At 52.2% G+C, this 14,309-nt stretch overlaps 1 protein-coding gene across 1 annotated transcript; it reads left to right on the top strand.

Moving 5' to 3' along the window:
• Nucleotides 1-96: 96 nt before the first annotated feature.
• Nucleotides 97-1,319, top strand: LOC112888709 (probable phospholipase A2 homolog 1). Its single transcript, XM_025955005.1, has 3 exons — nt 97-287; nt 364-483; nt 871-1,319. The coding sequence occupies exons 1-3, from the start codon at nt 134-136 to the stop codon at nt 1,047-1,049; spliced, it is 453 nt and encodes a 150-aa protein (XP_025810790.1). The 5' UTR covers nt 97-133; the 3' UTR covers nt 1,050-1,319.
• The last annotated feature ends 12,990 nt before the right edge of the window (nt 1,320-14,309 follow it).

Raw genomic sequence — 14,309 nt, 5'->3', positions numbered from 1 at the left:
GGCGGCGGCCTTGACCTGGCCCCTTCTTGGCTGGGCTCCCCCTGATCCGACGGCCCAACAAGGCAGGCAGGCAGGCCCATCCCAATCCATCCGATCTCGCACGCACGCAAGGCAAGCGCAGGCACAACAAGGAATGGGGGCGGCGATCCAAGCAACTACTCCAACCATGTCGCCGCGCCGTACACTCGTCGCCATCCTCCTCGCCGCCGCCGTCCTCCTCGCCTCCGCTTCCTCAACGCAGCCGCCGCCTCCATGCAGCCGCTCGTGCGCGGCCCTCAACTGCGACTGTGTGTGGTGGCCCCCTTTCGTCATCGATTCCATCGCGGGAGTGGTGATCTGATCCTGTCTCGTTTGTTGCCGCAGCCGTGGGGATCCGCTACGGCAAGTACTGCGGCGTGGGATGGAGCGGCTGCGACGGGGAGGAGCCCTGCGACGACCTCGACGCCTGCTGCCGCGACCACGACCACTGCGTCGACAAGAAAGGTCAATTCGCTTTGCTTTTAAACATGACCATCCTTGTTATTTTGGCTTCCTGAGCTCAAGCCAATGTCGCAGCAAGGGATTTGGATTGGATGGAGAAGTATTCTTCTATCTATCTACTAGTTACAGCAGAGATGGATGAAGCAATTGGTTTAATGTATCTGGGCATGGGGGCTCATGAATGACTCACCAAATGGATTATGGATATAGAGGCCTGACATCAGTAAAGTTAGTCTTTACCATTTGCACAGGGATTTCCATTCCAGAGCCAGCCATTACCTCAACCTGAACATGATTACATGTATGCAACCAGGTCGATTGTTTTTGTTGGTTTTCTGATCGAGCTGATGAAACCTGCCTGTCTCTTTGCTTTGGTTTATTGTCCGCTAGGTCTGATGAGCGTGAAATGCCATGAGAAGTTCAAAAACTGCATGAGGAAAGTGAAAAAGGCAGGCAAGGTTGGGTTCTCCGTGAAATGCCCGTACGAGATGGCCATGGCAACAATGACTCAAGGGATGGACATGGCCATCATGCTCAGCCAGTTGGGCAGCCACAAGCTGGAACTCTAGCAGCTTCGCCTCTGGGCAGGTTGCATCTCACTTGACTGAATGAAGATCAGAATTTACTACCACTTGATTGATTGATGTGTCGTACGTAGCTTATTGTTTCATTGGAGGGGGATGCATAGCTTATTTTTGGACTACCAAATTGAAAAGGAAGAAAACAATTTTTTCTGTTTTGTTTTTATTTGGCCCCTTGAACATTTTATATTCCCAAGCAGTGTGTTTCAACATACTGACTGGCATGTAAATGGACAAAAGAAAAGGGTACAGATATCTCATCGGCTATAAATACGGGAAAAGTCCGTTTTTCAACCCTAAACTGTCATGATCGTTCAATTTTCAACCCAAAACTACGAAACCAGACAACCTGCACCAACGAACTATCGAAACCGTGCGGATTACCCTGCAGCCGAAACCAGCACGGTTTTGGTCCACATCACCTGTCCGACGTGGCGTCACTTGCCACGTCAGCTTTTCTTCTTCTACCCTCTCCTCTCTCTTTCTCTCACAGATAGGCGGGCCATCCACCTCTTCTCTCTGTTCCCGGCCATGATCATGGCACAGCGACGGGCACGGCGGCCAGCTCGCCACCGACGGCTTCGCCAGTGTCGGGGCCTCGGCCCCACAGCTTCTCCTCGTCGCATGGCACGGCAGCCAGCTCGGACCCGGCCCCACAGGCGGTAAGAATTCAAAAATAAGCAGTCCAGGAGCGTTCATCTTCAACCTCTCGTCGTCCTTCCCTTTCTTGGCCGAGTTCCACTCTCCGGGCAAATTTGTCACATCCCAAAAATTAAAACATGATTAACATGTAAATAGTAGAATCATGAGCATCATTGAATCATAATAGAGCATCATATACATGTGTTGCATGAGTTGTTTATTATTTCTTATCTTGTTTGTGTGAATGTTGTGAAGCAAGTTTAATTTTTGTTAAGTAACCATGCCTTAAAAAATTTTATTCAAATACTAGACTTGGAAGGATGAATTTAACATATTTTTGCAGAATTTTGTGACATCTAACCTGAGCCATAAAATTCTTGGAAGTTTTAAAAACTACTATCTTGTTTGAATTTTTGTGAGCAATCTAGAATAGTTTTTTGAGTGCTTGTTGCTGCATTGTGTTCTTGATAATTTTATCTTGCTTCTGTAAGTTTTTGGTGATTTTTGGAGCCCGGGAAGTCTTAGTTTTTGAATTTTGAAGCTGAACCATCGTTTTTTCCTTTTTCCCTTCTCCCCGGGCCCACACGTCAGCCTCGACCCCTGCCTCCTCCACACTTCCTAGCGCGCCCGTTGGACAGCCTGGGCGGCAGCACCACATCGTCGGCTACTGGCTGGGCCAGCGTGGCCGCAGGCAGGCGAGGCCCCGCCTGGTATTGCTGTACATTTCGGCCTGGCTAAATGGGCCGGCACGCCGCCGGTGATTTTGGCCCGGCCCAAAAGAGGCCCGGCACGATAGATGATGGGCCGGGCCAGGTCCGAGAAAAGGCCGGGCCGTGCCATGGGCCGAGAAGACAGCCCGATGGGCGGCACGGCACGGCCCGGTTAATTGCGGCCCGTCACAGCCAGATGGGCGGCACGGCCCATTAAAAAGCACGGCCCATAAGGCACGGCCCATTAAAAAGCACGGCCCATAAACATGCATGTCGTATAAAAGCCCCGGCGGCTGGCGCCCCCCACTCCCCCAGAACCCTAACCCTAATCTAATCCCCCCCACAGCCTCACGCCCTTACCCCGCCCCCCAGCCTGCAGCGGCGCACCCGCACCAGCACGCGGCACGCCCGGCTGCCCGCGCCCCCCAGGCGGCCCCGCCCCCCTGGGCCCCAGCGCCCCCCCCCGCGCGCCCCCAGCGACCCCGCCCCGTCGCCCCTCGCCCCCGGCACCGGCGGCCCCCTGCGCGCCCCCTGGATGGCTTCTTCATCGAGGTCGCGGGCCAACCCGAGCCCTGGGGATCGTCCTCCACCTCCTCCTGTACCCCAGTTCCGGACGCCGCGGATGACATTTGTCGATGCCGATGCCGACAACGATCCGTTTGACATCGACCACGACCTTGCCGATGGATCCCCTCCGAGTTCGCCGACCTCAGTTCCCTTGTCCACATCGACCCCGTCGTCCATGCCGACGCCGTCACCGACGGCACCGTCTACTACGTTGACCTCCGGCATGGCAGCGCAGCAGGGGCGGGGGAACAAGGGCAGGAGAAGGGTACGCACCTCACACGTTTGGAACAACTTCGAGGAGATCTCTAAGGAGGTGAATGGTAAGAGGGTATGTTCTGGTGCTAAATGCACCCTCTGCAAGAAAGTTCTTACTGGTGTTTCTACTAATGGTACTGGTCATTTAATTAGGCATCTTGCTTCATGTAGTAAGAAGGCTGATCGTTTTGCAAGGTCTCAATCTGTGCTTCAGTTTAGTTCTGATGGTTCTTTTAGAAATTGGGAGTACAATGCTGAGTTTGCTCGTACTAAATTATGTCGTATGATTGCTAGGTTAGATCTGCCTCTTGGCATTGGTGCATATAATGCTTTCGTTGATTATATCAAATGTGCTCATAATCCTAGGTTTGCCCCTGTTTCTAGGCAGTCAACCACTAGAGATGTTGCTAAGCTTTTCAATCAATCTCGTACTTTGCTTATGGACTGTTTAAATGCATGTTCTTCTGTTGCAATTACATCTGATATTTGGAATGGTTATGCTAAGGAGGATTATCTTAGTGTGGTTGCTCATTTTCTTAATTCTAATTGGGAACTAGAGAAGAGGTTGCTTGGCTTGCGTCTTATAGATTGTTCTCATTCTGGTTCTAATATTGCTGAGCGAATTGGTTTTGTGCTTGATGAGTGGAAGTTGACTGATAAGATCTTCTCTTTTACTCTTGACAATGCATCTGCTAATGCTAATGCCATGACTTCTTTGACTCCTAAATTCTCTGGATACATTGGTTCTGTTTTCTTGCATCAAAGATGTGCATGTCATATTATAAACTTGATTGTTAAATCTGGTTTGAAGCGTTTGAAACCTTATCTTGAAGCATTCAGAACTGCCATATCTTTTTTGAATTCATCTAATCAAAGGATTGTTGCATACAAATCTTATTATATTGCTATGGGTGTCCGTCCTAGAAAGTTTGGCTTGGATATGGATATGAGATGGAACTCCACTTATCTCATGTTAAAGCACCTTCTTCCTTACAAGAGTACCTTCTCTGTTTTTATCCATACTCACTATAAGCAGGCTATGAGTCAGACCCTTCTCACTGAAGATCATTGGTATGTTGCTGAAACCCTGCTTTCATTTCTTGAGTTGTTCTATGAGTCTACTGTTGAGACGTCTGGTGTTTACTATCCCACTGCTCCTATCATATTGCATCATATTATTGAGATTGCTACTCATCTGAATAAATATGAGAATGATCCTTTGCTTATGGAGTTTATACTGCCTATGAAAGCTAAGTTGTTTAAGTACTGGAGGACTATTCCTATGTTGTATTCATTTGCTTTTATTCTTGATCCTAGGGCTAAGATTAGAGGCTTTCATAAGGCACTCTCACTTATTTCGCAGCTTACCAATCATGATTACTCTTGGTATTATGAATCTGTTCGTGTTGAGCTTTCTAAAGTGTTTGCTAAGTATGAGCAGAAATTTGGTAACATTCAGTTGCATCGTCAACCTTAAATTAATACTGCTGGAAAGAAGAGGAAAGTTTGGGGGAAGATTTTTGGTTCTGATGCAGTTGGTGGAGGTTCAGCCCCATCATCTTGTACTAATGCATCTGCATCACCTTCATCTACATTTGCTACTGCTAAAACCTCCTGCTTGCCTCTCAGTCATCTGAGTTATCATCATATCTTGATAGTGATTCTATTTCTGATTTTGACGATGACTTCAACATTTTGAGCTGGTGGCGTGATCACAGGTGCTTATACCCGGTACTATCTATCCTTGCTAAAGATATTATGACGGCTCCTGTGTCTACTATTAGTTCAGAATCTACCTTTTCTCTTGTTGGCAGGGTAATTGAAGAGCGGTATCGAAGCTTGACATGCGAGATGGTGGAGATACTTTCATGTTTGAAGGACTGGGAGCTTGGAGCATCTCAGCAGCAGCATGACTTGGAGAATGAGGAGCTTCTCTCTGGATTCGAGGACTTGTACATCGACGAAGCGCCGTCTTAAGCCCAAGTGAGAGTGGGTTGTCGGCTGTACTCTTTTTCTTTCTAAGATTTTCTCATGTAGTTGATATGAGTTTTTACTTAGAAAGGTTTTTAATGAGGCAGCCAAACATTAAGGCAATTAGGCAACCCATAACTGAATTGGGCAATTTGTATCACTTAAACTATTTGGTGATCTATTTTGGACGGTTTGATTGTGTATTTGTGTAATATTTTCTGGTTGAGTTGAGTGCTATATGTTTGAAATTTTCAATATACATCTTCTCTTCTGTTGTTTAAATAATTAAATCATGTGTTGGATGAGCCGGCTGTAAAGGCCCGACAGACCTAATGGGTCTAACGGGCTGTCGTGCTAAATGGGCTGGCACGGCCCGTTTAAGAGTGTACGGGCCGTGCCATGGGCCGAGAGGCCAGCCCAATGGGCGGCACGGCATGGCCCGTTAGTGTAAGTGTGCTGGGCCGGGCTGTCATTTTATACATTGGCACGGCCCATGTAAGAGTCGGGTCGGGCCGGCCCGGCCCGATGTACAGCTATACCGCTTTGCCGCTCACCTCCCCTCACCTTAAACCTCGCGCCGGCCCCGTTTTCCCCAAACCCTAGCCCGTTCCTCCTTCATTGCCGCCGCCATCTCCTTCTTCCTCGCCGCCAGCAGCCATCGATTCATCGTCTGCGGTGAGCCCCACTTCAATTCATCGCGCCCATGGCTCCTCCTCCCTCTTCTCTACTCGTTTGAGTGCTCACCCCCACTTTTCATCCACTGTACAGGGCTCCCCGACGCTGCCCTTCATCCGCTGGCGCTGTTGCTTGCCGTGCCGCGCTCGTCGCGCCACCCCGCCTGCCGATACCGCTGGTGAGCTTCCTCGCCGCGCCCACGCTCCCGTGCGCGCGCTCCCCTGGCCGGCCCTGCTCGCCTCGGCCGTCTTCCCCGCCGGCCATGGCACCGTGTCGCGCCGCGTGCGTCACGGGTGCGCGCGTACGGGCCGCGCTCTAGCCGCGGTCAAGGCCAACGGTCGGCTTTGACTCAGCCCAGGCCCACCTGGCCTCCTAGGCCCACCTGTCGGCGCCTGGGAGCGCTGGATCCGGGTGCCCCTATCGTTTTCTCGTGTTTTTATGAATTCATTTGAACCTGCCAACTTCAAAAATCCATGTAAATTCTTGTAGATCTCCAAAATTTATGAAACTTGTTTTGTTAGTTTCCAGTGGTTTAGATCTACTTAGTAAAAATGTTATTTTGCATATTATTGCTCTGTAGAAGTAGTTATGTTTTATTATTGAGTAAGTGAGTTAATTGCTTAGTAATTTTTTTTAGACTCCTAGTGAAATGTTCAACCAAATGGTGCAGCTTGTTCTAATGTTGTTCTAATGTTTATCTACTGTATGATAGGGTTTTAGCGTGAGTTGTTGTTCGCTGCCTGTAAGCTTGCTTAATTCATAACTTTTATTTGAAAAATGATAAAAGGGTAAAACTTGTTTTTTGTTAGCTTTGTCTATCTGTCTTGTTCCTGTGGTAATTTTTTGGAAATTGTTTAAAGCCGTTTGCATGTCTTTTAAGATTTATCTTGTTCAGAGTAGCTGAAAATTGTTAGGCTTATAAATAATTCTATGAAATTGATTTTACTGCAAATCCATAATTTCTTACTTGTGTCCTCTTGATGCTTAAAATAATTTATGATTTATGGTTGTGTATGATTGTTTGATTGTTAAAAACTTGCTTAAGGACGTTCATGACTAGTCTAGTAGAAATGCTTGTTTAATGTGTTTGTGCTTATGTTTTTGTTTTATTGCATGTGCTATTCATTCTTTATTTTATATCATCTTATGTATAAATTATGGCATCATACTAAAGCATGCATCTCATTCATGTATTACAGTGATCGAAACGCCAGAGAACGAGCCTATTGAGCCCACTGAGACCGTTGAGCCCGAGCCCGACGTAGAGTTCGTGGTTGACCCGAAGAAAACCAAGGCAAGCAGCTAAGTATGTTCCTTGACTCACTTAATTTGATTTAATTTAGCTATCTCACTTGGATATACGTGGTTATGCTATATGTTTATCTATTGCATCGTTGATTCTGCTTTCTTACATTTACCTTCCTCGTTTTATATATTCATGTCCTTATCATTTATAGTTGCCTTGTAGTGAGTAACTAATTAATTGATTAGATGCTTAGCCATGTTTAGAGGTGGTCTATAACTTGTTTGGAAATTTTGGGAACAGAATCACACTACACTCACTTGGCAACTTGGTTACCCTTGATCGCACTTGTCCAGTTTTGGAAATGTTGAAAGGATCAGAACGGTCTAGTTGGAAAGTGGTTTCATGGTTTGGGCAGAATGTAGGGCCTAGAGAAAGGAGTTTCGGAGGCATGGTTCGCTTGAATCGTTTAAGAACCGTCCATAGATGACCTCGGTTTTGAGCAACTTAACATACTACCACATATCCAATTATGGTATGGACGGGCTGAATACCTTCTATATTTTAATCATTGAGGCACGGTCTTAGATGCTTGGCTATAGGACTTTGTAGAGAGGGTTAGGGGTGTCCCCGTTATACCTAGGTGACTCTCTACGCAAGTTAGACGTGATTTTCAACGGTTGAAACTTGTTGGAAAAGGTTGATGCGAGTATCTCTTACCCAACGTGATCGGTTGGATGAGCCGCATGATCCTTCTATCGTGTAGGTAAAGAAGTACACCCTTACAAGGTTCAATAATCAATTGCCGCGCTCTCGGTTATAAACAAGTTCAATATTCAATGAATTCTTCGTAGAAGCATCATTTATACTTGGTTATGGCTCATGTCACCTTATGTTACTTTAATTGTTTAGTTAACTTAAGCAACTAAAATTGTGAGGTGGGTTGGGCAAGATAATTAAATTGCTAGAGAGCTAGATGTTGGAGTAGAGAACTCGTGCTTTGCAAACTTACTTAACTCTAAAGCCTTTATCTTGTTGACCCCTCATTGCATACTCCTTGTTATTAAATTGCGTAAGTCTTGTGAGCACCTTTGTACTCATATTGCTTTTTAAATTAAGTTGCAAGTAAGCTGAAAGTTGTGTTTGACCACTTCTACCCCGCCGATCCCGGTTCGGGGGAGGAGTAGGTCGTTGTGGCCTCGATGGTGTCTGTCGGTACATACAGATAGGGGTACCTCCTGCTAGGGTGTCCAGGCCTTGGGACTTCTCATAATCCACGCTCCCCCTCGCCTCTGGGCCACGTGGCATACGGCCTCCGGGCCTGACAGCTGGGACCACGGTCTCCGGACCCTCCCCGAGTTCCGTGAGGTCCGGGTCCTCTGCACACCCACGTGGGCGGGAGAGCTCTCGGGTAACCCCTGCGGACCCGACCTCCCCTGGGAGGTCCGGGGCCGCCACGTGTGATGGCCAGACCATCACAGGTCAGCCCGCTCCGGCCGGCCACGGGGGCCCCGGACCCCTCTTTCCCCCGGAAAGGGGTCCGGTGCCGCCATGTGCTGCCCGGCGGGAGGAGCGCGGCTGACCCCGCCGCGTGCCTGCAGCCAGAGGCCCCTTACGGGTCGCCTCCTCACCTACCCGCATTCAATGCGGTAGCTGAGTCGGGCGCGCCAAAGTCAAAAGGTGCGGCCTGCCACTGACACACGGGGCAGGTAAGCTGACACCACGGTAAGCCCGCCTGATCTGAAGGCGGCGCGTCGTATCACCGCGCACAGTGCGCGGACTGTGTACAGTCCAGTCACGGTGCTGCGCGCGTGATGATGGCCTGTGATGGGCGTGCAAAGGCTTGCGCTGTAACAGTGCGCATGGCACGAGTCAGCGCTGGCTCGCCCCCTGACTGGAGGTTCGATCCTAACAGTGACAGCACGGCTTCACTGTTGGGCAACGCTGACACCAAACACTGTACAAGACAAGGCAGTACACGGCCGTATCCCGACTGTGGATACGCACGTCAACTTCCCGATCGGGAGGACTACGGAGAGGAACTCGAGGAGATGACCTCCATATCTCTCGTAGAACAAGCTCCTGTTGGCCGGACCCACATGTCGGGGTCCCGCTCAGTGTAAGCATCCCCCTTGGACTATAAAAGGGAGAATGCACTCGTTAGAACACAGGATCAAAAACACTCACGCTAGACGTTCTAAGTTCCAGGTTGCATAAGCACAAGCTGTATGCTAGGCTTCATCCAGTCTTCAAGCAAAACAACACCAAAGTGGACGTAGGGTGCTACGCTTCGGCGGCCCGAACCACTCTAAATCTCTGTGGCCTTCCTGCGTTCATCTGTTCGCCGATCGAGCACTCGTAAGTCTCCTCCAAACCCATCCTTAACTAGGATTAGGCGGGTGCTTTCCGCCACCCGGCTTGAGCGAGACTCCATTAGTTTATCATATTTTATCAAGTTTATCCGTTGCGTAGTCGTTTCTTTGGGATAGCACGTTAAACACTAAACTTTAAGTTTAATGTCTATTTTAATGCTATTTATGAGCCCAAGGCTTGTAAGTTGTTGTTGGATCTTTAATTTAAGATATGAACCCTTATATGTTGAACTTATAATATTTATTTGTCGAACTCTTGAAATGCTTAAAATTGCTTTTTGTGGTTCAGCGGGGGGGTCTGTATCCAGGCAGCACCGTCGCCAGGGCGGCGCATCCGGTTCTGTGCACTCACCATCAGTAAGGAGTGCACGGACTGAGGACCTCCGGGCAGAGCTCAACCGCAGGCATGCGGGAGAGGATGCCAGGATCTCCATCGAGCGAGCACGCAACCGACGGCTCAACATTGAGGGTCGGGACCTTGCGCCCGAGCTCGATGCGGCTGCGGCCAGGCCGCAAGGACTAGCCCAGGCGCCGGTATCGGGCGTGGGCTGCGCAGCGCTCGCAGGCCACCTCCGAGCAGTCGCCTGGCCATCCAAGTTTCGGCCTCACCTGCCGGAAAAATATGACGGGACTTCCAACCCGTCGGAGTTCCTGCAGGTCTACATCACCGCCATCACGGCGGCTGGGGGTAACGAAGCCGTCATGGCAAGTTACTTTCATGTAGCCTTGACCGGGCCGGCCCGGACCTGGCTCATGAACCTTACCCCGGGATCCATCCACTCCTGGGGAGAACTCTGCGCACAGTTCACTGCGAACTTCGCCAGTGCGTATCAGCAGCATGGCGTGGAGGCCCACCTCCACGCCGTGAGGCAACAACCCGGGGAAACCCTCCGGGCCTTCATCTCCCGCTTCACTAAGGTACGTGGAACCATCCCACGTATCTCCGATGCATCTATTATCACGGCTTTCCGACAGGGGGTCCGAGACGAGAAGATGCTAGAGAAGCTGGCGACCCACCAGGTGGAAGCCGTCACCACCCTGTTCGCTCTGGCGGACAAGTGCGCCCGAGCTGCAGAAGGCCGTGCGTGGCACTCTGCAACTCAGGTAGGACCCGCTCAAACGAGTGGGCCCAGTGTCGCTGCCCCTGGCAGCGGCAAGAAGAAGAACAAGAAGAACCGTGGCTTCGACAAGTCACGGGTCGGGGGTCCGGCCGTTGCGGCTGCAACGACCGGGGGCCAGAACTCCCGCGGCAAGCGCCCACGACAGCAGCGCACCGACCCCGGGTCGTGCCCTGTTCATCCTGGGGCTCGCCACAGCGCCGCTGAGTGCCGCGAGATCCAGAAGCTCGCGGAACGTCTCAGCAAGAGGCGTGACCAAACCTCCAAGGAAGGCTCCTCCCCTCCGCGGCGGTCCGGCAAGGAGAAAGCCTCTGATGCCGGCGCAGCTGCGACTGAGAGGGAGTTGGGGTATCAAACCCCCAATAAAGACCTCAAAGGACTGTTCCAGCAGTCCGATTCCGAGTCCGGCGGGGATGAGCGCCGCAAAAAGCTGTATGTTATGTACGGTGGCAGTTCGGAGCTCGTCTCCCGACGGGACGTGAAGGCCCTTCGCCGGGAGGTCCTCTCGGTGAAACCAGGGGTGCCGAGGGCGGCGCCCCACCAGCGGTGGAAGGGCATCACCATCTCCTTTGGGCCATCCGACTGCCCAGAGAACATGGCGGGTGCAGGGGTGCTGCCGCTCATCACGGCACCCACCATCGCCAATGTACGCCTTCACCATGTGCTGATTGACGGAGGCGCCGGCCTCAACGTCATCAGCTATGCGGCGTTCAAGCACCTGCAGATCCCGGAGTCCAAGCTGGCTCCATCACGCCCATTCTCAGGGGTGGGCCCCGATCCCGTGTACCCGGTAGGGACCATCACCTTACCGGTTACATTCGGGACGGAGGACAATTTCCGTACCGAGAACGTGCAGTTCGAGGTCGCGGAAGTTAACCTCCCCTTCAACGCCATCATCGGCAGACCGGCCCTGTACCGGTTCATGGCCGTAGCCCACTACGGGTACCTGGTCTTAAAGATGCCCTCTCCGGCGGGCGTCCTCACCGTCCAAAGCGATCGGGCCGCTGCTGTTGTAGCGGTCGAAAAGCTCCATGCGCTGGCTACGGGGCTTGCCCCTGCAGCTGGCACCCAGGGGTCCGACCCCTCGACCTCACGAGCCAAGGCCCTGGCCAAAGCACCGAAGGTCCGTCCGTCTGACACGGACGATGTTCCCGTGAAGACCGTCCAGGTCGGAGCGGAGACCTCCCAGACCACCCGCATCGGTGGTAACCTGGGAGAGAAATAGGAAAGCGCGCTCATCGCCTTCCTCCGGGCAAATGTTGACGTGTTCGCTTGGGAACCATCACAGATGCCCGGGATCACTAGGGAGGTGATTGAGCATCATCTGAGGATCCACCCTGACGCCAGGCCGGTTCGGCAGAAGCCACGCAAGCAGTCCATCGAGCGGCAAAACTTCATCCGTGAAGAGGTCCGCAAGCTGCTGCAGGCTGGCTTCATCGAGGAGGTCTACCATCCTGTATGGTTGGCCAACCCGGTTGTAGTCCCAAAGGCCAACGGGAAGCTTCGGATGTGCATCGACTACACCAATCTTAACAAGGCATGTCCAAAAGACCCTTATCCACTCCCGCGTATAGATTAGATTGTGGACTCCACCTCCGGGTGTGATTTGCTGTCCTTCATAGATGCCTATTCTGGTTTCCATCAAATCAAGATGGCTAGTGATGATAGGAAGCATACAGCTTTTGTAACAGTGGATGGTCTTTATTGTTATATAGTGATGCCTTATGGGTTGCTTAATGCTCTACCCACCTTTGCTCGAGCGATGAACATCACTCTAGGTGATTTGGTTAGAGATATAGTCGAGGTGTATGTTGATGACATCGTTGTCAAGACTAGAGAGTCGAATTCCCTCTTAGAAAACTTAGCTCAAGTCTTCGACAAGTTACGGGCGACTTCCACCAAGCTTAACCCCGAGAAGTGCGTCTTCGGCGTATCGGCGGGAAGGCTCCTTGGTTTCCTGGTCTCCCACCGGGGGATCGAGGCCAACCCGGATAAGGTCCGGGCGATCGAGGCAATGAGGCCACCTGCACGCCTCAAAGATGTACAGAGGTTGGCGGGGTCCCTTGCAGCCCTCAGCCGTTTCATTTCGAGGCTGGCGGAGAGGGCGCTTCCCTTCTTCAAGTTGATGAGGGGGTCCGGCCCGTTTGTATGTACTGAAGAGGCACAACGTGCCTTCCAAGAGATGAAGCAGTACCTTACCTCCTTACCGGTCCTGGTCGCTCCGGACCCAGGTGAGACACTGTTTCTTTATCTTGCAGCAACAACCGAAGTGATCAGCATGGTGCTGGTCACCGAGAGGTCCGAGTTTCTCTCGCAGGGGGCCCCTGTGGACCCCCCTGCGGGAGAAGGAGGTCCGGCCTCCTCCACTCCAGCAACCGGCTCTGCTTCGGATGGTTCGGCCGGGTTCCGACCCGGAGAAGCACTGAGCAGCTTGGGGGCCGAAGGGTCCCCAGCCCAAATTGAAGGATCCAGTCCACCTGGCAGAGTCAGGACCGTCCAGAGGCCGGTCTACTACGTCAGTGAGGTCCTTCATGAGACAAAGGCCAGGTATCCTGAAACACATAAGCTCCTTTATGCTATACTTGTTGCGTCCAGGAAGCTCCGCCACTACTTTCAGGCCCACAGGATTGTGGTGGTGACCGCCTATCCATTGAGGGCCATCCTCCACAACTCCAACGCCACAGGCAACATTGCCAAGTGGGCTGCAGAGCTCGCGGGGTTCCAGCTCGACTTCCAGCCGCGTCACGCCGTCAAGAGCCAGATCCTGGCTGACTTCATCGAGGAATGGACGCCGGCACCGAGCGCCTCCGGGGGTCCGGACCAAGGGACGGACCCCCCGCGTCCGGAGGACAGAGCTCCGATCTTCACCAGGCCTCACTGGACCCTCTTCTTTGACGGGTCCGCCCGCAGCAAGAGGGCCGGGGCTGGTGTGGTCCTCATCGACCCACGTGGCGAGCAGCTAAAGTACATGGTGCACCTTGATTTTGAGGCCACCAACAACATGGTGGAGTATGAGGCCTTAATCTTCGGACTTACGGCGGCTCTGTCCCTGGGGGTCCGAGAGCTCCTGGTCAAAGGGGACTCCCAACTCATCATCAGGCAAGTCCGGGGGGAGTGTTGCTGCAACAACCCCCAGCTCGCGGCCTACCTCATTCATGTGAAAAGGCTCGAGAAGGACTTCGTTGTGCTGGAACTGCAACATGTTCCACGCGAAGGCAACACAGCAGCTGATGCACTCTCCGCGAGCGCATCGACCCAGGCACCCGTGCCTGAGGGCGTCTTCCAGAGACGTCTGCTGAAGCCTTCCGCCCAGCCTGCCGACCTGAGCGAAGGGGGTCGGACTAGCACCTCGGAGCTGGCGGTCCCGGCGGCGCTCCATCCGTGGAGCCCGCCAAGGGTCGTGTGCTCCCTTGAGGGTCCCGGAGACCTCGGGGAGCCACGCCCAGTTTCTCAGAAAGGTCCCGATGCATGGATCTCTAAGGTCCGGGACTACCTGAAAGATAATTACCTTCCTGAAGATCAAGCATCTGCTGAGCGCATTGTCCGGATGGCTAAGCGATACACAGTGGTAGAAGGGGATCTCTACCGCCGTGGCGCCAACGGCGTCCTCATGCGGTGCATCACCCAGGGAGAGGGCCGCGGCTTGCTTGCGGAGATCCATGGAGGCGAGTGCGGAAGTCATTCTTCATCCCGCA

The sequence above is a fragment of the Panicum hallii genome, chromosome 1 (assembly GCF_002211085.1).
Source record: "Panicum hallii strain FIL2 chromosome 1, PHallii_v3.1, whole genome shotgun sequence".
In the NCBI taxonomy this organism is placed as follows: Eukaryota; Viridiplantae; Streptophyta; class Magnoliopsida; order Poales; family Poaceae; genus Panicum; species Panicum hallii.
The sequence above is the reverse complement of the archived record's forward strand: the minus strand, read 5'-3'. Positions and strand labels throughout refer to the sequence as shown.